The sequence below is a fragment of the Vipera berus genome, assembly GCF_964194415.1.
Source record: "Vipera berus genome assembly, chromosome: 6".
In the NCBI taxonomy this organism is placed as follows: domain Eukaryota; kingdom Metazoa; phylum Chordata; class Lepidosauria; order Squamata; family Viperidae; genus Vipera; species Vipera berus.
Genome location: NC_138208.1, coordinates 9,995,614 through 10,018,092, shown reverse-complemented (window position 1 = coordinate 10,018,092; position 22,479 = coordinate 9,995,614). Strand labels below are relative to the sequence as shown.

The window sequence follows — 22,479 nt, the reverse complement described above, 5'->3', positions numbered from 1 at the left end:
TCCATCCATGGCTTTATATGTTTTAGCCTCCAGTCCCCTAATTATCTTTGTTGCTCTTCTTTGCACAAGAGGATGACATGACTCCAGGACATTGCAACCATCATAAATGTGAGTCTGAAGTATCTGAATTTTGATCTCGTGACCTGAGAATCTTGCAATGGTCATAAGAGGGGGAAACGGTCATAAGTCACGTTTTTCAGTCCCGTTGTAACTTCAAACAACCACTAAACCAATTGTTGTGATTCAAGGACTAACTGTATTGCAATGAAAGAAGCAAACATTCTGGGTGGACTGTGACCAGTGGTGGGATTCAGCCAGTTCTCACCACTTCAGCAGAACCGGTAGCTAATTTTTTGTTGCCCAGGCCCAGAATGGACTTCCGGAAGTGGCATCCACTCAGAGAACTGGTTGTTCACATATTTGAATCCCACCACTGACTATAACCCACAGAGCAAACCATGCTTGGGAGTTTCAAGTGGGTGTCTCTATACACGATGCTCTGATCTAACTAGGCCTTCTGTGGAATCTGATGAAAGGAAAACCTCTTATTAATGAGATAGAAGTCAATTGCCAAGATAAAAAAATGCCGGCCTCCCATTTCTCTTCAGAACAAGATCAAAGCACGACAGCACCATGGGGTCGTCTTATGAGCTGAACATCCATATATTAATTCCCAATATAATGCGATCATCCCATTGCTACTTTTTTTTTAAAAAAAGAAGAAGCTCAAAGGCTAAAGGTTTAGAACTTTAAAAAGGAACGTGATTTTGAGCTGTGTAAATAATCAACAACACACCATGATAAAAAATGAGATCTATCTGCCTGACACATTTACATTAGCTGAACTGAATACTACAAGCTGCTTTTCCAAAACCAGCATGAATGAACACGATGTAGCCCCTGGTTGAATGCGGGAGATAGTAAGGGCTCATGTCTTGTGACGTAAGGCCCCTGCATTCTTTGGTGGGACCACAGATTTACTACTTCAGGGACTTAAGGCAGGAACTCCATATCTAGAGATTTCTATTGTGCTTGCTAGAACTGTTGATCTTCCAGATTTAATCTGAAAGAGATGTCTTGGAAGGCACATGAAGGTAGCCCTTGTCTGCAACACCAATGGACAGCCCCAGTAGACGAGAATATGTGGGTTGCGTGGTGTTCCCTGAACCTGGTTGTTTTTCTGCAGATGTTGTCAATGCTGTTAACATCGGATGTTCTTGCTTGACAACATAGGGAGATGTAGCCTTCCTTTAACTCGTATATTACTTTTAGAGCTAGAATTAGTGGACACTGGGGGGAGTAGGGAGAATATATCTCAAGACTTCTTTGTAATAAGAGAAGAGAAGAATTTGGCGGGTTGTTAAACAGGAGGGCAAGTTTGCATTTTAAACTAATTGGAGAATGTGATTTAGGACGTTTAATTAAGGGAGGGAATTGTGCTTGATACGATGTGTTCAATCATTGGAAGAGTTGTGAGTATTCCAACATTGGTGGTGTTTGTTTGGGTTGTTTGTTTTTTTTTGCAAAGTTCTTATGATGATCTACTGGAGTGAAAATCCTTCAAGGAGAAGAGCAAAGAAAGATTACTGGCAGTCCAGCTCTTCCTTAGCTCCATGTACTGTTAAAGTAGAGGATCACCGATGGAGGAAAGAGTGGATTCTTAAAACTGGTGGTGATCTTTAGTTGTGTAGCTCAACTCAAGGTGTCTCTGGGTCAAATGTTTTCAAGAGGTCCTCTTGCCTTGCCATAACTTCTCCTTTCCACCCACCCAGCCATCCTTCCCTCTCCACATTCACAATTAATCCGTGGAACGACTTTCCTCCAGAACTGAGTGCTCCATCACTGGAGGTTTTTAAGAACAGACTGGGACAGCCACTTGTCTGAAGGCATAGGGTCTCCTGCTTGAGCAGGGGGCTGGACTAGAAGGCCTCCAAGGTCCCTTCCAACTCTGTTATTCTGCACTCATGGTTGTAAAGTGCGCAGAATCTCTTGCTCTTCTCCTTGGGATCTGAGTACTTTCTCAAGAGAGAATTCTCCAGTGAGGACCTTTTTAATTCTTTCCCTCCACTGGCAGCTTACTTGTGTTTTGGTAAATCCATGTTAAATATTATATGAACCCCTCAGGCAGAAAAGCTTCACAGGAGGTTGTGCAAGCTGCTCTGAGTCAAGGAGACCCAATGGTTTTAATGCTTGTTTAGAGAACGTGCATTTAAATGGCTTACTTGGAGACTTTTGGCAAGCTAATCTAATAAGATAAATACGTAGTGTGATTATTTAGGGGAGATATTCAGTGGTGTAATCAGGGAGTATGCCCTCCTGTCTACTTTCCACTGATGTGTTCAAACAGTACATCCTAACTTCTGTTGATGACATCTATGTGTGCATTTATAACTTTATCTTCAAGAAATGGCAGATCCGCACCTGTCTTCTTCTTTTAAAACTACCATAGGTGGTTAGACGTGCATGAGACTTTGAGGGAACTGTGATTGGACCCAGTTGGCATCTTCAATAAGGGTTTGAAAGTCAACCTCATGACTGTAGCCTGCAGTGTTGAGATATCTTTTCTGTCTTGCTTCCTTGAAGAAGACAAAGTGGTTGACTTTATTGTTGTTGTTGTTGTTGCTGTTGTTCAATTGCTAAGTCATGTTCGACCCCATGGACCACAGCATGCCAGGCCCCCTGTCTTCTACAGTCTCCCAGAGTTTGCCCAAATTCATATTCATTGTGTCGATGACACCATCTCCTAACCATCTCCTCCTCTGCCGTCCCCTTCTCCTTTTGCCTTCTGTCTTTCCCAACATCAGGGTCTTCTCCAAGGAGTCCTCTCTTCTCCTTTGGTGGCCAAAGTCTTTGAGCTTCAGCTTGAGGGTCTGTCCTTCCAAAGGAGAGTCTGGGTTGATTTCCTTCAGGATTGACAGATTGGATCTCCTTGCAGTCCAAGAACTTGAACAAATTCCCTATAAAAGGCTCACCGGGAGCCACACATTATATGAGGAAATTAAAATGGTAGTTTACCACCTAGAAACTCTAGCTAATCTCTATAAGCAAAAGAGGTCTGTGAGTTCTAGTCTTGCCTTAAGCCAACTGAATGACCCTGGACTTGTCACATGCTCTCAGCCCAACTCACCTCACAGGGCGGGGTACAAAGGCCAAAGAAGGAGATATGTTTGCCACCTTGACTTATTTATAAAAAAAAAGGCAAAGGTGGGATATAAATTGTTGTTGTTGTTAGCTGCGAAGTCGTGTCCAACCCATCGCGACCCTATGGACAACGTTCCTCCAGGCCTTCCTGTCCTCTACCATCTTCTGGAGTCCCTTTAAGCTCACGCCTACTGCTTCAGTGACTCCATCCAGCCACCTCATTCTCTGTCGTCCCCTTCTTCTCTTGCCCTCAATCTTTCCCAGCATTAGGCTCTTCTCCAGTGAGTCCTTCCTTCTCATTAGGGGCCCAAAGTATTTGAGTTTCAACTTCAGGATCTGGCCTTCTAAAGAGCAGTCAGGGTTGATCTCCTCTAGGACTGACCGGTTTGATCGCCTTGCAGTCCAAGGGACTCGCAGGAGTCTCCTCCAGCAGGGATATAAATATAGATAAACAAATAAGCCTTCCAAGATGGGAATGGTTTCCTTAGAGCCCTGCATGGCTTCATCTTGTCATGTGACCTCAGCTGATTGCTGGCAGCCCTATCCATGATTCAAAAATGGTGGAGGAAGCCATAGGCCAGATGTCCTTTCCAGAGATCTGGACATTCTTTAAACTAAGAATCGTATTTCTTTCAGATGCAGGGTAGAGCTTGCCGCTGCTTGTGAGGATGATGGGGGATGCAGCACCCAGTTTCAATAGAGGAGAATATTTCTAGCTCGGGCTTGACATGAGGGGTCCTTGCTGTTCTCTGAGCTTGATGGTTTTCTTGCAGAAATTTCATGACCAACCTAGGGAACATCATCAATGCTAGAAGGGAGTGGGGTTTGTCGAGTGGAGGCGGAGGAGGAAGACTGGGGTGACCTTGTGTAGCACTGATGATGTTACCTAGTTTGGGTCATGAAATGTCTGCAAGGAAACCACCAAGCTCAGAGAGCATCAAGGACCCCACAGTCCTCCTCCTCCTCCTCCTCCTCCTTCTCCCTGCTAACCCCCCTCCCTTCTAGCACTGATGATGTTACCTAGTTTGGGTCATGAAATGTCTGCAAGGAAACCACCAAGCTCAGAGAGCATCAAGGACCCCACAGTCCTCCTCCTCCTCCTCCTCCCTGCTAACCCCCCTCCCTTCTAGCACTGATGATGTTCCCTTGTTGGGTCATGAAATGTCTGCAAGAAAACCACCAAGCTCAGAGAGCATCAAGGACCCCACAGTCCTCCTCCTCCTCCTCCTCCCTGCTAACCCCCCTCCCTTCTAGCACTGATGATGTTCCCTTGTTGGGTCATGAAATGTCTACAAGAAAACCACCAAGCTCAGAGACACCAAGGACCCCCCCTCCCCCTTTTCTTATTTTCTTCCTCCTCCCCCTCCTCATCCTCCTCCTCCTCCCCCCTGCTAACCTCCCTTCTAGCACTGACAATGTTACCTAGTTTGGGTCATGAAACTTCTGCAAGAAAACCACCATGCTCAGAAAGCACCAAAGACACAGTTTGACTTCTGTGGGTGGATTAATGGGATTTCATTGAACTGACATCCGGAAGTCATTTTATCCCCCAAAGTTTAAGGATGGGCTGCAATTGAAGCACACTAAGCATTCCCCACAAGTCTCAATTTCCAGTAGCGGTGTAAGTTATACACACACACGTAAACACGATAGACCTATACATATACACATATGAACAAGGGTGGGAAGGTCATTTTTCAGCAGTTCTACTTTGCATCTTCAAGAGTTAAACAGAAAATGGAATGCCTTGAGAATGTTGGCAGTCAAGGAGTCAGCCAGACAAAAAAGAGGCTTGTTTTCCATCCTCTCTGGACAGAATTCTGGCATTTTGGAAGCTAAGTAATGAGTCCAGATTTCAATTTGTAACTTTAGTTTCCCCGGCGTGGAACTGCGCAGAAAGCAGTGTCATGTACCAGGAGGCTGACTTTTTAAAAGATAAGAAATTCCTTTTGTAGCAAAAGAAGAGTTTGTTTGTTTTTTTGGCATTAAAGGGACAAACTACACCCTGAGGACACTGAGAGAAATTGTTCTCTCCAGGAACGACCACCACCAACGAAATTTGGGGTTGATTCAGGATTTATTTTTTTTCTTTCACGGAAAAAATCACGCTGACATTTTAACTTCGCTTCGTAGAAGTCTGAAAACTTTGCACACCACCGAGAGGGCCAGTGCCAGTTCTTCTGCTTTGTGAGTTGGCATGGCAGCCGTGCCTTTTAGGTTTGAAGATCTTCTATTTAGTTGGCATTCCGTAGCCTGGAATCTGACTTCACGAGTCCTGGGTACTGACCGGTTCAGACATCTCCAGATTGTACGTCTGATGCTTAAACCATGGTGCATCTCCAGAGCAGTGTACCAGGTAGAGTAAACTCTATTTAAAATCGGGGGATGGAAGGGGAGTTGTAAACCATTTGCATGTCTTTAGAAGAGAGAAATTCCTAGAAAAGCCAATCAATCAAAAGAGAGCTGGAAGGGACCTTGGAGGTCTTCTAGTCCAACCCCCCTGCTCATGCAGGAGACCTCTAGACCATTACAGACAGGTGTCTGTCCAGTCTTTTGCTACGAACCGCCAGTGCTGGAGCACCCACAACTTCTGGAGGCAAGTTTTTCCACCAGTTGATTGTTCTCGCTGTTAGGAAGTTTCTCCTTAATTCCAGGTTGCTTCTCTCCTTGATTATTTTTCATCCATTGTTTTTGGCCTTGCCTTCTGGTTCTTTGGAAAATAAGTTGGCCCCCTCTTCAAATACTGGAATATTGCTATCATGTCCCTGCTACTCCTTCTTTTCTCTAGATTAGCCAAACCCAAATCCTGCAACCGTTCTTCATATGTTTTAGTCTCCAGGCCTTTAATCATCTTAGTAGCTCTTCTCTGCACTTTTTCCAAAGCCTCAACATCTTTTTTGTAATGTGGTGACCCAAAAAAATTCTTTAGTGTTCTCCATAGAAAGCAACATAGCTCAGATTGGTCCTTTCCGGTTATGCTGAATTCTAGGCTGAAATCTCCAGTAAATTGGGTTTTAGAACCGCAATTTTTCTGATGCAGTTCTTGATCAAGGATCAGGGCTGTGCAAAGAGGACACGCTTACAACTTGAAATGCAAAAGTCCGGGATGCAAATTTTTCGGCATGTTTGCATAGGAGGAGTTTTTGATCCTCTCCATTTTCTATTAATGGATGCTGTTTGCTCTCTTCATCTGGAACATGAATGCAGATGCTGCCCTCAAGCTAGCAATCTTAAAGGCATAGCAGAAGAGAAGAAGGGAATTGAGGAGGATAAGCAGGGTGGGAAGAAACTTTATACTCATGTATGCTTTTTTTTTCTTTTTTTCCTTTTTTTTGCAAAGTTCTTATAAATGATCTACCGGAGTGAAAATCCTTCAAGGAGAAGAGCAATGAAAAATTACTGGCAGTCCTTAGCTCCATGTACTGTTAGAGGATTGCTGATGGGAGAAGGAGTAGATTCTTAAATTGATGGTGATCTTTAGTGGTGCAGCTCAACCTAAGGTGTCTCTGGGTCAAATGTTTTCAAGAGGTCCTCATGCCTTGCCATAACTTCTCCTTCTCCACCCGTCCATCCATCCTTCCCTCTACACATTCACAATTCACCAGAGGAACAACTTGCCTCCAGAAGTTGTGAGTGCTCCCGTCACTGGAGGTTTTTAAGAAGAGATTGGACAACCACTTGTCTGAAGGCATAGGGCAGGGGTAGGCAACCTCGGCTCTTTTATGACTCCTGGACTTCAACTCCCAGAATTCCTGAGTCAGCATAGCTGACTCAGGAATTCTGGAAGTTGAAGTCCAGGAGTCATAAAAGAGCCGAGGTTGCCTACCCCTGGCATAGGGTCTCCTGCTTGAGCAGTGGGTAGGACTAGAAGACCTCCAAGGTCCCTTCCAACTCATTCTGATTGTAGATCCTCCCCCCCCCACTTTCTAAAGTGGCAGGTCTGCAGTCACCCCACCACTATTGTTGAGGACTTAACAGACCTTTTTCTAACTTATGTCCATGTCACTCTGCAAGTATCTCAAACAGGGGGGAAAAACAACATGGCGGGAGTGAAGTTCTGAAGGAAAGGGTGGGCTCTACACTAGCTATGCTCTGCTTTCTTTTGCCTAGCAAAAGGAAAATATTTCCTTTCCCGATTGAGATATTGGCGAGTGCTCTAAATAGCTAACTACATGTCTGAATGGCCTATTTACATATTTGTGGGGGGGGGTTCAAAAGAAAGAAAAGGGGTTCCTTTCAGTCCCATCTAAGCTGAACTGGCTGCCTCACCCTTACAGCTGCTTTCCCCCCCTCCTATCTCTAGCCTTCAGTCTCTTGTCTTCAGTCTCTAGAACAGTTATTCTTATGAAATGATCTGAGTCTTACCTAGTCAGTTTCACACAGAAGGTGGATTTCTAACACGGGAAGCAAATCTGGATTTGATAGTTTGGGCTAAGCAAGTTGACTATAAACCCCAACTCTCTGTGTTTGTTTTGACACAGAAACAGAGCTATCTAATTTTTTTTAAAAAAAAATCTACACACTAAACTCTCATTTTAGTTTTGGTATTAGGATGCATGTTTTTCTCTCTGCTTATTTTTGAATCCGGTCTGCAAATTCTCCAGTTTTCTGATGGCCTAGAAATAGAGCTGCAGGCAAGTTTTGTGGCAATGAACAAGTCCTGGACTTGTGCCATGGCATGAATGCAATTTTCAAAGTTAAATTGTTGCTGTTCCTGGCTCTCCCGCTGTTTGTTGGAAAGCGGAACAAAGCCGGTGTTTTCTGGACTGCCGTCCAAACTCTGCAGAACATTTAACGGGCCTTTTTTTTCCCCATTGGCAGGGACACCTGATACATGCCAGCCCCCAGCTTCTAGGCAACTCCTTCCCCAACCTTCATCCTCTCATGATTTTAGAAATGTGCCCCATCACAATCCAACTGCTGCCACAACGTGTAACCGTGGTTACAACTAAGAAGAGATTTGACAACCACTTGTCTGAAATGCTATAGGGCAGGCGTAAGCAACCTTGGCTCTTTTATGACTCGTGGACTTCAACTCCCAGAATTCCTGAGCCAGCCACGCTGAGGGGAAAGGGAGAGGTTTCCAAGCTGAGCCATGCTGGCTCAGGAATTCTGGGAGTTGAAGTCCACGAGTCACAAAAGAGCCACGGTTGCCTACCCCTGGCCTAGGCCTAGGCCGCTTTATGACTTGTGGACTTCAACTCCCAGAATTCCTGAGCCAGTCACTCTGAGGGGAAAGGGAGACGTTTCCAAGCTGAGCCATGCTGGCTCAGGAATTCTGGGAGTTGAAGTCCACGAGTCATAAAAGAGCCAAGGTTGCCTACCCCTGGCCTAGGCCTAGGCCGCTTTATGACTCCTGGACTTCAACTCCCAGAATTCCTGAGCCAGCCACGCTGAGGGGAAAGGGAGAGGTTCCCAAGCTGAGCCATGCTGGCTCAGGAATTCTGGGAGTTGAAGTCCACAAGTCATAAAAGAGCCAAGTTATAGGGTCTCCTGCCTGGCACAGGGTTGGACTAGAAGACTTCCAAGGTCCCTTCCGGCTCTGTTATTCTATTATTTGCTGGCATTGTAACATGATGTTTGCAATTGCTGAGAAAAACACACAACTGCAGAAATGCTGGCAAGTTGCCCTTTTATGGCACAGCTGGCAAGGGGCTATTAAATGCAGCAAAGAAAGGTGACCTGTGGGGCTTGCATCTACCCCCTCTTCCCAAGGGTTCAGCGTTTGGATTTGGCTTGGTTTGCCAAAGGCGAGATAAAATGCAGAAAACATTTATTTATTTTAATTCGTATAGCTGCTCCTCTCATGACGAGCGTCCTTAGGTGGGCACCGAAGACAGCTGAAGTGCAGGTAATTAAGAAATACTCCAGTAATAATGGACATTTATTGAAAATCATTTGTAACCTTCCCAGCTGGCTTTCCATAAGCAAAGTCAGTGGGGAAAGCCAGATTTGCTTAACGACTGCATGATTCGCTTAAGAACGGCAGTGATTCGCATTAACAACCATGGCAAAAAAAGTTGCAAAACTGGTGGTGATTCACTTAGCAACTGCCTTGCTAAGCAATGGAAACCCTTGTCCCAATTGTGGTCGTAAATCAAGGACTATCCGTATTCAAGAGTTGGGTTAAGGCTGGAGAGATACAAGAATTCCATTTCTTTAACAACGACCGTATTAGGAACTGAGGCTTGGTCTTTTTTATCTAGCTTGAAGTTATCTTGCTGACATGTCAGAAATCCGTTTTAGTCTATTTCCATACAGCAAAAGACTACTTTCAGTCTAGGCCAGGGGTCTTCAAACGTGGCCCTTTTATGACTTGTGGACTTCAACTCCCAGAATTCCTCAGCCAGCGTGCCTGGCTGAGGAATTCTGGGAGTTGAAGTCCACAAGTCATAAAAGGGCCAAGTTTGAAGAGCCCTGATCCAGTCAAAAGAATTCAATCAATTTAAGCTGACGTACCAAGCAGAGACAAAGACAGTAACGCTGAAAGAATTCACTTGAATGCAGTGGAACACATTAACGCCAATCAGAAAGCGGAATCCTTCAGAATTCCTTATCAAAGTCATTGGGTCAGCTTCTGTACTTAGGCCATGGGAAACCCCTGCTTGCCAGTCTCTCCAAAGCTGAAGAAGATGCACAGAATATGTAGGAGAAGACCAGGTTGAGCCCTGTTGTTGTTGTTGTTGTTGTTAGCTGCGAAGTCGTGTCCGACCCATCGCGACCCTATGGACAACATTCCTCCAGGCCTTCCTGTCCTCTACCATCTTCTGGAGTCCATTTAAGCTCACGCCTACTGCTTCAGTGACTCCATCCAGCCACCTCATTCTCTGTCGTCCCCTTCTTCTATTGCCCTCGATCTTTCCCAGCATTAGGCTCTTCTCCAGTGAGTCCTTCCTTCTCATTAGGTGGCCAAAGTACTTGAGTTTTAGCTCCAGGATCTGGCCTTCTAAAGAGCAGTCAGGATTGATCTCCTCTAGGACTGACCGGTTTGATCGCCTTGCAGTCCAAGGGACTCGCAGGAGTCTTCTCCAGCACCATAGTTCAAAGGCCTCAATTCTTTGGCGCTCAGCCTTTCTTATGGTCCAACTTTCACTGCCATACATTGCAACTGGGAAGACCATAGCCTTGACTATACGCACTTTTGTTGACAGGGTGATGTCTCTGCTTTTTAGTGTGCTGTCTAGATTTGCCATGGCTTTCCTCCCCAGGAGCAAGCGTCTTTTAATTTCTTGGCTACAGTCCCCATCTGCAGTGATCTTGGAGCCCAGGAAAATAAAATCTGTCACTACCTCCATTTCTTCCCCATCTATTTGCCAGGAATTGACAGGGCCGGATGCCATGATCTTGGTTTTCTTAATGTTAAGTTTCAACCCAAGTTTTGCACTCTCCTTCTTCACCTGCAACAAGAGGCTCTTTAGTTCTTCTTCACTTTCTGCTATTAGAGTGGTATCATCTGCGTATCTTAGGTTGTTGATATTTCTTCCGGCAATCTTAATTCCAACTTTTGATTCATCTAGCCCTGCCTTTCTCATGATGTGCTCTGCATATAAGTTAAATAGGCAGGGCGACAGTATACAGCCTTGCCGGACTCCTTTCCCAATTTTGAACCAATCAGTGGTTCCGTGTCCAGTTCTCACTGTTGCTTCTTGACCCGCATATAGGTTTCTCAAGAGACAAATAAGATGGTCTGGTACTCCTATCTCTTTAAGAACTTGCCACAGTTTGTTATGATCCACACAATCAAAGGCTTTAGCATAGTCAATGAAGCAGAAGTAGATGTTTTTCTGGAACTCCCTAGCTTTCTCCATGATCCAGCGTATGTTGGCAATTTGATCTCTAGTTCCTCTGCCTCTTCGAAATCCTGCCTGTACTTCTGGTAGTTCTCGATCCACATACTGCTGAAGTCTAGCTTGTAGGATTTTAAGCATGACTTTACTTTTCTTTGCACTGTTCATTTAAGAAGGCATTCTTATCTCTTCTAGCTATTCTCTGGAATTCTGCATTCAATTGGGCGTATCTTTCTTTTTCTCCCTTGCCTTTCGCTTCCCTCCTTTCCTCAGCTATTTGCAAAGCTTCCTCAGACAGCCATTTTGCTTTCTTGCATTTCTTTTTCTTTGGGATGGTTTTGGTTGCTACCTGTTGTACAATGTCGCGAACCTCTGTCCATAGTTCTTCAGGCACTCTGTCTATCAGATCTAATTCCTTAAATCTATTTGTCACCTCTACTGTATATTCAACAGGGATATGATTTAATTCATACCTGAGTGGCCTAGTGCTTTTCCCTACTTTCTTCAGTTTAAGCCTAAACTTTGCAAGGAGAAGCTCATGGTCTGAGCCACAGTCAGCTCCTGGTCTTGTTTTTACTGACTGTATAGAGCTTCTCCATCTTTGGCTGCAGAGCATATAGTCAATCTGATTTCTGTGTTGACCATCTGGTGATGTCCATGTGTAGAGCCGTCTCTTGGGTTGTTGGAAAAGAGTGTTTGCTATGACCATCGTATTCTCTTGACAGAATTCTATCAGCCTGTGCCCTGCTTCATTTTGCACTCCAAGGCCAAACTTGCCTGTTATTCCAGTTATCTTTTGGCTTCCTACTTTAGCATTCCAATCCCCCATGATGATAAGAACATCATTTTTTGGTGTTAGTTCTATAAGGTGCTGTAGTGCTTCATAGAACTGGTCAATTTCATCCTCTTCAGCACTGGTGGTTGGGGCATAGACTTGGACTACTGTGATATTGAATGGTTTGCCTTGGATTCGAACTGAGATCATTCTGTCATTTTGAGGATTGTATCCCAGTATTGCTTTTCCTACTCTTTTATTGACTATGAAGGCTACTCCATTTCTTCTGAGGGATTCTTGCCCGCAGTAGTATACCTGATGGTCATCTGAATTAAATTCACCCATTCCTGTCCATTTTAGTTCGCTGATACCTAAGATGTCGATGTTCAGTCTTGTCATCTCTTGTTTGACCACGTCCAGTTTTCCTTGATTCATGGATCTTACATTCCAGGTTCCTATGGAGAAAAAATCTTTACAGCATCGGACTTTCCTTTCACCACCAGACATATCCACAGCTGAGTGTCCTTTCGGCTTTGGCCCAGTCGCTTCATTCTTTCTGGCGCTACTAGTACTAGCCCTCTGCTCTTCCCCAGTAGCATATTGGACGCCTTCCGACCTGAGGGGCTCATCTTCCGGCGTCATATCGTTTTGCCTTTTGGTACTGTCCATAGGGTTTTCATGGCAAAGATACTGGAGTGGTTTGCCATTTCCTTCTCCAGTGGATCACGTTTTGTCAGAACTCTCTGCTATGACCTGTCCGTCTTGGGTGGCCCTGCACGGCATAGCTCATAGCTTCATTGAATTACGCAAGCCCCTTCGCCACGACAAGGCAGTAATCCATGAAGGGGGGTTGAGCCCTAGGGAGGGGTCAAACAGACCATCAGTCTAGATCAGAGGTCCCCAACCTTTTGGGCACCAGGGACTGGATCCACAGAGAAAGGTTTTTCCACGGACCAAGAATGTGTGGTTTTGCGTGCTACCTGCATTCCATGGATGGGGCTTTGCTTGTTTCTGTAGACCGGTTGCTGGCATGCCGCGGCCCGGTACTGGTCCATGGAACGAGGGTTGGGGACCTTTGGACTAGATGCACACAAGAGATATAAGTCCAGTCCACCTTGAATACTGTTGACTCTTACTGCCAATTTGCTTTGACCGTTAGTAGTTCAGATTCTTGTAGAGAGCTTGCAATAAACTATTATATTCAGAACAAAACAGAACAGAACAGAATAATAGAGTTGGAAGGGATCTTGAAGGTCTTCTAGTCCAACCCCCTGCTCAAGCAGGAGACCTTCTACCATTTCAGACAAGTGGCTCTCCAAGCTCTTCTTAAAAGCCTCCAGTGATGGAGCACCCACAACTTCTGGAGGCAAGTCGTTCCACTGGATAATTAGTCATTGTTCTCATTGTCAGGAATGTCTCCTTGGGTTGGTTTTGTCCTTGATTAGTTTCCATCCGTTGCTTCTTGTCCTGCCTTCAAGGGCTTTGGAGAATAGGTTGACCCCCCCCTCTTCTTTGTGACAGCACCTCACATATTGGAACACTGCTATCGTATCATCCCTAGTCCTTCTTTTCACGAGACTAGACATGCGTAATTCCTGTAATCGTTCTTCGTATGTTCTTTTGTATGTTTCATTTCAACCGTCTGGATTTCTGGATCTCCCTGGCGTTTGACAGAAGTATTTCAATTTCTTGGAAGCTTCAAGGGTGCTAAATTCACGACCCCCTGCTTTGATTGTGTATTCTCCAGGGGTTTCTGGCACACAGTTGTTAACTGCACTGTACAACACATTCAAAAGAGATGTTTTACCAAACGTGTCAATTTAAGGGAAGCATCAAGTAGATTAGGTGTCTGCTTTCAAGTTGGGCCATGCACGAATCCTTGGCTTCATTCCCCAATGGAAGTGTTGTCTGCACGTGCCGGTGCAATTCGGATCAGCTTGAAAAGAGAGAGCCATCCAGAAGATACAGCTGTTTTCACTCTCTGCACACAGGGGTGTGTGTTTTGCAAAGCAATTCTCCAGTGCTTTCCACAGTCTTGCAATTAACCACAAAAATTAAGGTCCTGGGCTTAACACTAGCAGAGAATTCTTTATTCAGAGAGTGAGGTTAACGCCATTGGAGCAGAATTTAGGTTTGTCTTACCATGTCTCCCTTCGGACAACACGGTTGCCTGAATCCTTAACCCATCTGTGCAACTGGCTTACTTCAGTACACCAGCAAGATAGGATGGCCAATTAACTGCCTCTCAAGGCAGTCATTTACTGAATTATCCTAGTGGCTGCATAAAAGGCAAATGATTCCTGGAGGATTTGCTACTTGACTTTCTATATCTGAAAGAAAAAAGGACAAATATATATTGTGGGGTCCGGGCCATCAAAAACAGGACTGGGAAGACTTAACTCCCCTCAGTATGGTCACAGGAGAAACACGTAAAAGGAGTTAGAGAGAGTGTGCAAACAGAAATACTATGGATAGAATATTGATCTGTACTATTGATAACGTTGATATTTGTAGCTCAGGGCTAAACTGTGGGATGCTTGCTGCCCTCTGAGCTTAGTTGTTTTCTTGCAGACGTTTCATTACCCCACTAGGGAACATAATCAGTACTATGAAGGGAGGGAGGGAGGAGGAGGAGGAGGAGAAATATTTGGTGTTCTCTGAGTTTGGTTGTTTTCTTGCAGACGTTTCATTACCCCACTAGGGAACATAATCAGTACTATGAAGGGAGGGAGGGAGGGAGGAGGAGGAGGAGGACTGTGAAATATTTGGTGTTCTCTGAGTTTGGTTGTTTTCTTGCAGACATTACATTACCCAAATAGGTAACATTATCAGTGTTAGGTGATAAGGCCCAGGAACAAGAAGGGCCAAAAAAAATCCTTGCTAAACGTTTTACAGGCCACAGATAAGTCATTTGTTCCCAAACAGCCGTGGGTTTCATTTAGAACCTAAAATGAACTTTATCAGGGTTAGTTGAGCAAGTTAAGAGGTTCACACCGACCATTGACTCCTGCAGCAATCCAGTTAACTGCATAGCGTGTGAATAGGACCAAGGTGGCTACGTTGGATCGAGAAGATTATGTTTCACCAGTTTTATGCAGAAGAAGAGGAAATTGGGGGGAAATTTCTGCTTCAAACTGCAGCTGCATCCTGAGCAAAATATTCAGTCTTGTCCCTTCTTACCCTTGGCTTGAATTTTGGCAAATGCAGCTGAATGGCTCTTCCAAAATGTCACCGGGAACGGAATCGGCTAACAAGAGAGCTACGTTCCCCTGTGAAACTGGGCACCAGAGTTTCCTCTAGAATGTAGTAGCTTCGTGTTATTTGTGTTGCTTTCAAGTTCTTCTCAGCCTTTTCCTCTGCGTAGTTGGAGGCTGCAGCAAAAAAGGAATTCTCTTCTGACTGTCTGGGAGCCAAGGGAGGAAAAATAATAATAAAATAAAACCATTTTAAGATTGTTTCAAGATTGGGTTCCCCTCCTTTCTCCCCCCACACCCCTGCTCTTCTACTTGCCGCACAGGAAGTGAGGATGCCAGATCTTTTTATGAAAGGGTCTTATATAAGAAGATTTCCCTCGGGGTCCCCCACGCTGGTACCCAGGCCAATATCAGGTGGAGACATCAATCCACATCTGTTTTCATGCAGGGAACAAAATGAACCCTTGGAAGGACAAGTTGGAGTTGACAAACGGCCGCGCATTCTCTCTGCTTCTCCAGAATCTCTACAAAATTTCATTTCCTTTTGCATTTGAGGTCCCAGAAAAAAATATTTTTAGCACCCTTCCCAAAACAGGGAAGTCCTAGGTGCTGCAACTCAGGCCCTAGATTTACTAATCGGTGTCTCCAGCTGGTTAGGCATTTTGAATTACCATCTGAACAGAGAGATAAGGTGCTGGGCTACAGAAGGGCATATTTATGGCATATTTGGGTAAATCCAGGGGAAAAAATCTATTTACAATGTTTTTGATTGGTCAAATTTGGTTGGACACACAAGGAATTTGTCTCTGGTGCAGAAGCTCTTAGTGTACCTACAAGCAACAAACATATAAATTTTTATTTTTATTTATTTTTATTTTAATTCCATTTATATCCCGCCCTTCTCCAAATAAATCATAAATCATGAGATACAATCATAAATCATGAGATACAATCATAAATCATGAGATACAAGGAGAAGAATGATGAACATAAGATACCAATAGGAGTAGGAAATAGGAAAGATGAGAAGGATAATAACAGCACAGCCCTACTACATGGGTGTTAAATAGCAGGTTCTTTGATGCAGAAATGAAGACGCTGAACAGAGTACAGGATAACTCATTGTTTATTTCATGCTGGAACTGTACTGGGGAAATGTCTGCAACTAGCTGCAATATATAGTTTAGCCCCAAGGCGGCAGCCAATAGGTTTGAATCAACCATTGCCACCTGGAGATAGCCAATTGCAGCATAGGAGACTTAAAGTCTGGGTTGCTGGAGAGCCGTTAGCTGCTCCAGCAACCCACGTGGTGTATAACAAGAGCCCAGTACATAACAATGGGTAAATATCCTTAGGCATAAGACAGTGCTGTGGGAATTGGGCATTTAGCAGAGTGATGGCATGGGGGGGGGACTGTCTTTGTGTCTGGTTATTTTGGCATCCAATGCCCTATAGCACCATCCCAAAGGAAGGAGTTGAAACAGTTTGTGTCCAGGATGTGAGGGGTCCATAGCTATTTTCTCAGCCCTCTTTATGGCCCGTGCAGTATACAGGTCCTCAATGGAAGGCAGGCTGGTTGCAATTGTTTTTTCCACAGACTATCCGTTGGAGTCTGTGCATGTCCCGTTTGGTTGTGGTGCCAAATCAGGCAATTATAGAAGTATAGATGACACACTCAATCATTCCTCTGTAGAACTGGATCAGCAGCATATTGTGTTTGTGTAGGAGACAGAAAAGAGAGAGAGACAGGCAGGCACAGAGATATCAGTATCCTTCATCCTCAGTTCTGATTGCCAGTGTGGGAAGTCAGCCCCCCAGAGAAGGAAATATTGAAAAGGGCAGAAAAATATATTTCCTCAAAGGATCTTAAAGAGGCAGAAAAGCATGCTCTATCTCTATATCTAGGGACGCAGTGGCTCAGTGGGTTAGGCTGAGCTTGTCGATCAGAAGGTCAGCAGTTTGGCGGGTCAAATCCCGAGTGCCGCGTAAGAGAGTGAGCGCCTGTTACTCGTCCCAGCTTCTGCCAACCTAGCAGTTCGAAAGCATGTAAAAATGCAAGTAGAAAAATAGGGACCACTCCGGTGGGAAAGTAACAGCATTCCGTGCGCCTTTGGCGTCTAGTCATGCCGGCCACATGACCACGGAGACGTCCTCGGACAAGCGCTGGCTCTTCGGCTTTGAAACGGAGATGAGCACCGGCCCCTAGAGTCGGAAATGACTAGCATGCCTGTGCGGGGGAACCTTTACCTTTACCTTTTATCTCTATATCTCTAGCTAGCTAGCTAGCTAGCTATATATCTATCTATCTATATCTATATCTATATATAGAGAGAGGAGGGGGAGCAGGGTTGATCACTGTGCCAAGGAAAGATGTATCCTGAAATATTTAATGTACCATTTAACATTTGCAAAAGATCCTGCTTTTGATTTATAATTCTCCCGCTGGGTAGATGAATGAGATCTAGGTTACGTAGGTCTATTTCTGTTTTGCTTTCAGGCAAGAGGAATTAACGTTTTGCATTCGTCTTCCCAGCTGTGAGATTGCAAAGCTTATAGAAATGGAAATTTCAGAGTGGAAGGATTTTTGATAACTCTGAGGAAGTTTATAGAAGGAAAAAAAGAACCTGATGCCCCAACCATCAGCTAAGGGTAAATTGGGAGCAGCAGTTTCTTTTGACCCAATGGATCCAATGGCTTTTGCTAATGGGACGCCACCTTCATTTGGATGGAATATTCTGAATAATCTGCTCACTAAGAGGAAGTTGTGCAACAAGAGACACTGAAGGAAATAATGAAGGGCCAGGCAATTTGGGGAAATTCAATCAGAATAGAGCTGGAAGGGACCTTGGAGGTCTTCTAGTCCAACCCCCTGCTCAAGCAGGAGAGCCTAGACCTTTTCTGACAAGTGCTGTCCAATCTTTTATTTTATTTATTTTTTATTTTAATCCCATTTATATCCCGCCCTTCTCCGAAGACTCAGGGCGGCTTACAAGCTTAGCAGTAGCCTTCATTCTATGTATATGCCTGCTTGTTAGGGCTTTCGCACACACACACCCAAGCGGCATTATTAAAAAGTCAGCTTATTGCCCCCAACAATCTGGGTCCTCATTTTACCTACCTCGGAAGGATGGAAGGCTGAGTCAACCTTGAGCCTGGTGTGATGCGAACCTGCACTAATTGCAGGCAGCTGGTGTTACTTAAGGAGGCATTAGCCCACTGCTCCACTCAAGGCACCAAGGCACCAAATCTCTTCTTAAAAACTCACTGGTTAATTGTCTTCCCTGTTAGGAAGTTTCTCCTTAATTCCAGGTTGCTTCTCTCCTGGATTGGTTTCCATCCATTGTTTCTTAACCTACCCTCTGGTGCTTTGGAAAATAAGCTGACCCCTTTGAACTTCGAGGAAGAAGTCTTGAAATTCTTGGTTCCAAGTCTTGGATCTGATCCTGAATGATAGAGATAGCAGATTGTTTTTGCTCAAAAGAGCAAAATGGATCTAGCAAGCCTAAGGACATCAAGCTAAAAAAAATAAGAAAGAAAGAAAAACTTGCAAGGATGATCACTCCAAATACAGATGGTCCTCAACTTACAAGAGTTCATTTAGTGACTGTTTAAAGTTACAACATCACTAAAAACACTGACTTAGGACCGTTTTGCCACACTTACAGCAGTTGCTTCAGGTGCTGGGCAACTGACTCATATTTATGACCATTGCAGTGATCGCGTGATCCCCTTTTTCAGATCTTCTGATGAGCAAAGTCAACAGGGAAGCCAGATTTGGTTAACAACCATGTGACTCACTTAACAACTGCAGTGATTCAGTTAACATTAACAACTGGGGCAAGATGGGTTGCAAAATGGGGCTAAATTCGCTCAACAAATGTTTCGCTTAGCGACAAAAATGTTGGCCTCAGTTGTGATCGTAAGTCGAGGACTACCTCCGGGAGGAGTGGTTGAGTTCAGTTCCTAGAATTTTTGAGTGACTCTGATCTTCTGATTGGGAAAAACCTATCAATTATCATACCAAACATATCAATCAATTAATATATGAACCAGATAGTAAGTGGTTAAAAAAAACAACACCTCGTCTTGTGTCTATGTAGGCTGGGTCTGCTTGAATTTTATTTGCTGTAAGATATCTTTCTGCTTTTACTTTACAACAGATTACATTGTCTTCTGCGATGCTTTGCTTTGAAAGATGAAAACTTTCCAAGGACTAAAATTATAGAAGCATCCTCTCAAGACAAGGCAATGAACATGACAAGGATCCATTTCCTTAGAATTAGCTCGCGTTTATGCCTCACAATAGCCAGGCTGGATATTCTTCTCCTGGGTTTATCAGAGCAAGCAACGTTTCAGCTTGCGCAAAGCTGAAATTGCAGCCTCAGGACAAACAAACAGCAGGGATGGGAGCCATGCAGAATCTGCAATCGGGACGTTCCCAGCAAAGAATACACTAAATATTTATGTGCAAGTTCATCTGAGGTAACCAAGCAAGCCAATTCTCCTGCTGGTCGTTGACCTTGCAACACAGTTATTGCTCTAGAGAGAGTCACAGTGGTGGATTAATCCAAGCATCTCCATGGGGCTGGTCTCCTGTTCGACACTCAGTGGTGTTCCCAGCGGGTTGATTGCCGTATTCTAGGTCAAGAACACAAAAGTAGGTAGCTTCCCTCACAAGAATAATAGAGAGTTGCCTCAATTAAGGTCAAGGCCCCGGGTTCTCAAAGTCTTATTTAAACATGTTTATTGAAGGAGATTTAGTTTTCCAAAAAAAAACCTGTTAACTATAAACTTCTTATAATCACCTGCTTCTTAACTCCATCTCTTTTTTTTTCTGTCTTGACTTACAACAGATCATTTAGTGACCATTTGAAGTTACAACGGCAGTGAATAAGTGACCTGACCATTGTTTATACAGGACTGTTGCAGCACGGCCATGGTCACGTGATCAAAATATAGATGCTTAGCAACTGGCATGTATTTATGACGGTTGCAACGTCTTGAGATCTTCTGACGAGTAAAAGTCAATGGGGAAACCATCCAGTTATGAGGCCAGCGTGATACCCCCAGAAAAGTTTTACTTACAGTAGTGGCCAAAATTGTGGAAACCTTTTGGGAAAAGTGTACAGTAGAAAGGCCACCTTTGGTTTAAGTTTCCACCAATTTTTCTTCTAACTGCTTTATAACTGTAGCCTTGTTCACTTAATAATACTGTTTTACATCACTTTCTGGGCGACCAGTCAACTCTTTGCACCATTACTTTCATTTTATTACGTTTTACAAGCTCACTAAATGAAAGAACATAAAAAAAAACTCAACCAACTTAACAGCGATCACATAACCCGCTGACAAATGTCCTCCTCTCAGCTTCAATACGTGACATCGATAACTGAATCCTGCCGTGATCTGATTGGCTGATTGCCAAAACAAGATGACACCCGATTGGCTCATTGGCTACATGCTCATTGGCTACAATCAGATGAAGGAAAGCTACTTGATATCAACCTAAGCAAGTTGTGCTTCCTTTTTCTGGTTTTTTGGAGGTACTTTTTCATAGAATACAGCACAGGTAATTGAACAAACTTTGTTGCATTACATTCTTGATTAAATTATCTTTCCATTGATACATAATTTTATGGTACTAATCCCAAAAAAAGTGGTGTTATTAGCCATCAAACTTCAAAAATACACTTTTCCCAAAAGGTTTCCACAATTTTGGCCACTACTGTATAATTAAATAGACAGTGTATATATGTTTGCTTCTCCTCTTTCGCGTTCCCATCGTATGCAAAACAATAATGATAAAATCGGGAAACCATATTCACTTAACAACTGTGTTACTAACTCAACAGCTGCAGTGATTCACTTAACAATTGTGGCAAGAATAGCCACAAAATGGGGCAAAACTCAACACGTGTCGCTCAGCAACAGAAATATGGGGTTCCGTTCTGGTCGTAAGTCGAGGACTATCTGTAGTATATTTCCTTGAGCATCCTATTTATCTCTGAGGTCTTTGGATCAGGATTTCTTGATCTGCTTGCTGACTGCCTGTTGAGACCCATTTTCCTGATAAAGGAGGAATGTGCAATTGTCTCAAACTTGTAATATCTTTCTCAGGCTCAGCGAAGACCATAACCATTCCCACCCCCAGCCCCAGTCATCCCCCCAAAAAAACCCACAAGATATTGTGCTGTAATTGACAGAGATCCTAGAAGATTTGATATTAATCTCCATATTTAATGACAAGATGGTAGTTATCGAGAGACTGAGGTTAGAAGGAAGATCCCAAGCCAATATTTTAGAACGGAAACAGCCATGAGAACATTGGGTGTTTGTTTTTTTCCCCCATTGCATTTAAAATCTTTGTGATTTGATGCACCATCAACTTTCAAAACTTTTGCACGGCAGAACAATAATCGGTTAGGAGGGTAAAAATTTGAAAAGGGAAGTTAGCTTATCATAGTTGCATTTGAGAAAGTGCAAACAAGCATCTCATTAAATTGCTAGATATATCTTTACACAACACATTAAATATAAAACACAAAATATGTGTTTTGTGACCTGCCTTAGCCTGGTTTCCCCAGATATTTTGGCTTCAGTAAGGGCATTTCCATCTTGGCAATTTTCCCTTTTCTTTCATTGTGCTCACAAAAGCTTGTTTTCTTCAACTCGGTGGAACTCCCGGGTTGCCAATTTAAAAAAAAAAGGCAATTTAAATGTAGGGGCTAGATGAAATAGTCTTAGACCCGTGGTGGCAAACCTATGGCACACGTGCCACAGGTGGCATGCAGAGCCCTCTCTGTGGGCACAGGCGCCATCGCCCCAGTCCTAGGCCTTCAGCTGGGTTTCATAAAACCTTTTCGCTTTAGGCCTCTGCCACCGTGTGCCAAAAAAAAAAAGGTTCAATCAATCAATTTCAACTTCTAGCAGGAAAAACGAAAGATCTCGCAAAGTTGGAATTGATTGATTGAACTTTTTAGTCCCACCCAGTCTGCCGTTACCACCGCAGCCACACCCACCCAATGGGCCACACCCATCCAGCACCCAATGATACACAAGTGGATTTTGGGTTGCAGTTTGGGCACTTGGTCTCTAAAAGGTTCGCCATCACTGTCTTAGACCATTGGACTACAAGACCTCCAAGTGCCTTCCAACTCTGTTATTCTGGATCTCGGTTCAGCTTGGCAGATCCCACCTCCTGCCAGCATATCAAACCTCTCCATCAACAGGTTGAACATACAGTGCTTAAATTGATCCGATCAGAATAAAAAATATGGATCAGATTAGCATCTGCCCAAGCTTCAAAGGAGCTTGAGGTGCACAGAAGACTTCAAAAGATCCTTTGTTCTTCACTCATTCCCTTCACTCACTTCTGACTCTCCGTGACCAGTCAGCAAATTCTTCTTATACTTGACTTGCCATCAGTGATCTTCACTGTGCCTCCTTCAATTGCCTTTGATATTTTTTTTCCTAACACCCCAGTTTTCTCTTCTTTTCTGCCTTCCCATTATGCATCCAAGTTATCTAGGTTTAGCTTTGTGGTTTATGTTTCCAGAGAAAAGTCTAGTTTTTAACTTGGAGA

General features: G+C 43.9%; 1 protein-coding gene across 1 annotated transcript in view; it reads left to right on the top strand.

Annotated features, from left to right (window-relative positions):
• Positions 1-5,338: 5,338 nt before the first annotated feature.
• FRMD4A (FERM domain containing 4A) overlaps positions 5,339-22,479 on the top strand; it is a gene marked incomplete at its 5' end in the record, with an annotated part of 236,139 nt that continues 218,998 nt past the window's right edge. Inside the window, one exon of the mRNA XM_081331240.1 lies at positions 5,339-5,497. Within this exon, the coding sequence (XP_081187366.1) occupies positions 5,339-5,497 (159 nt within the window). The remainder of the gene's footprint in view (positions 5,498-22,479) is intronic.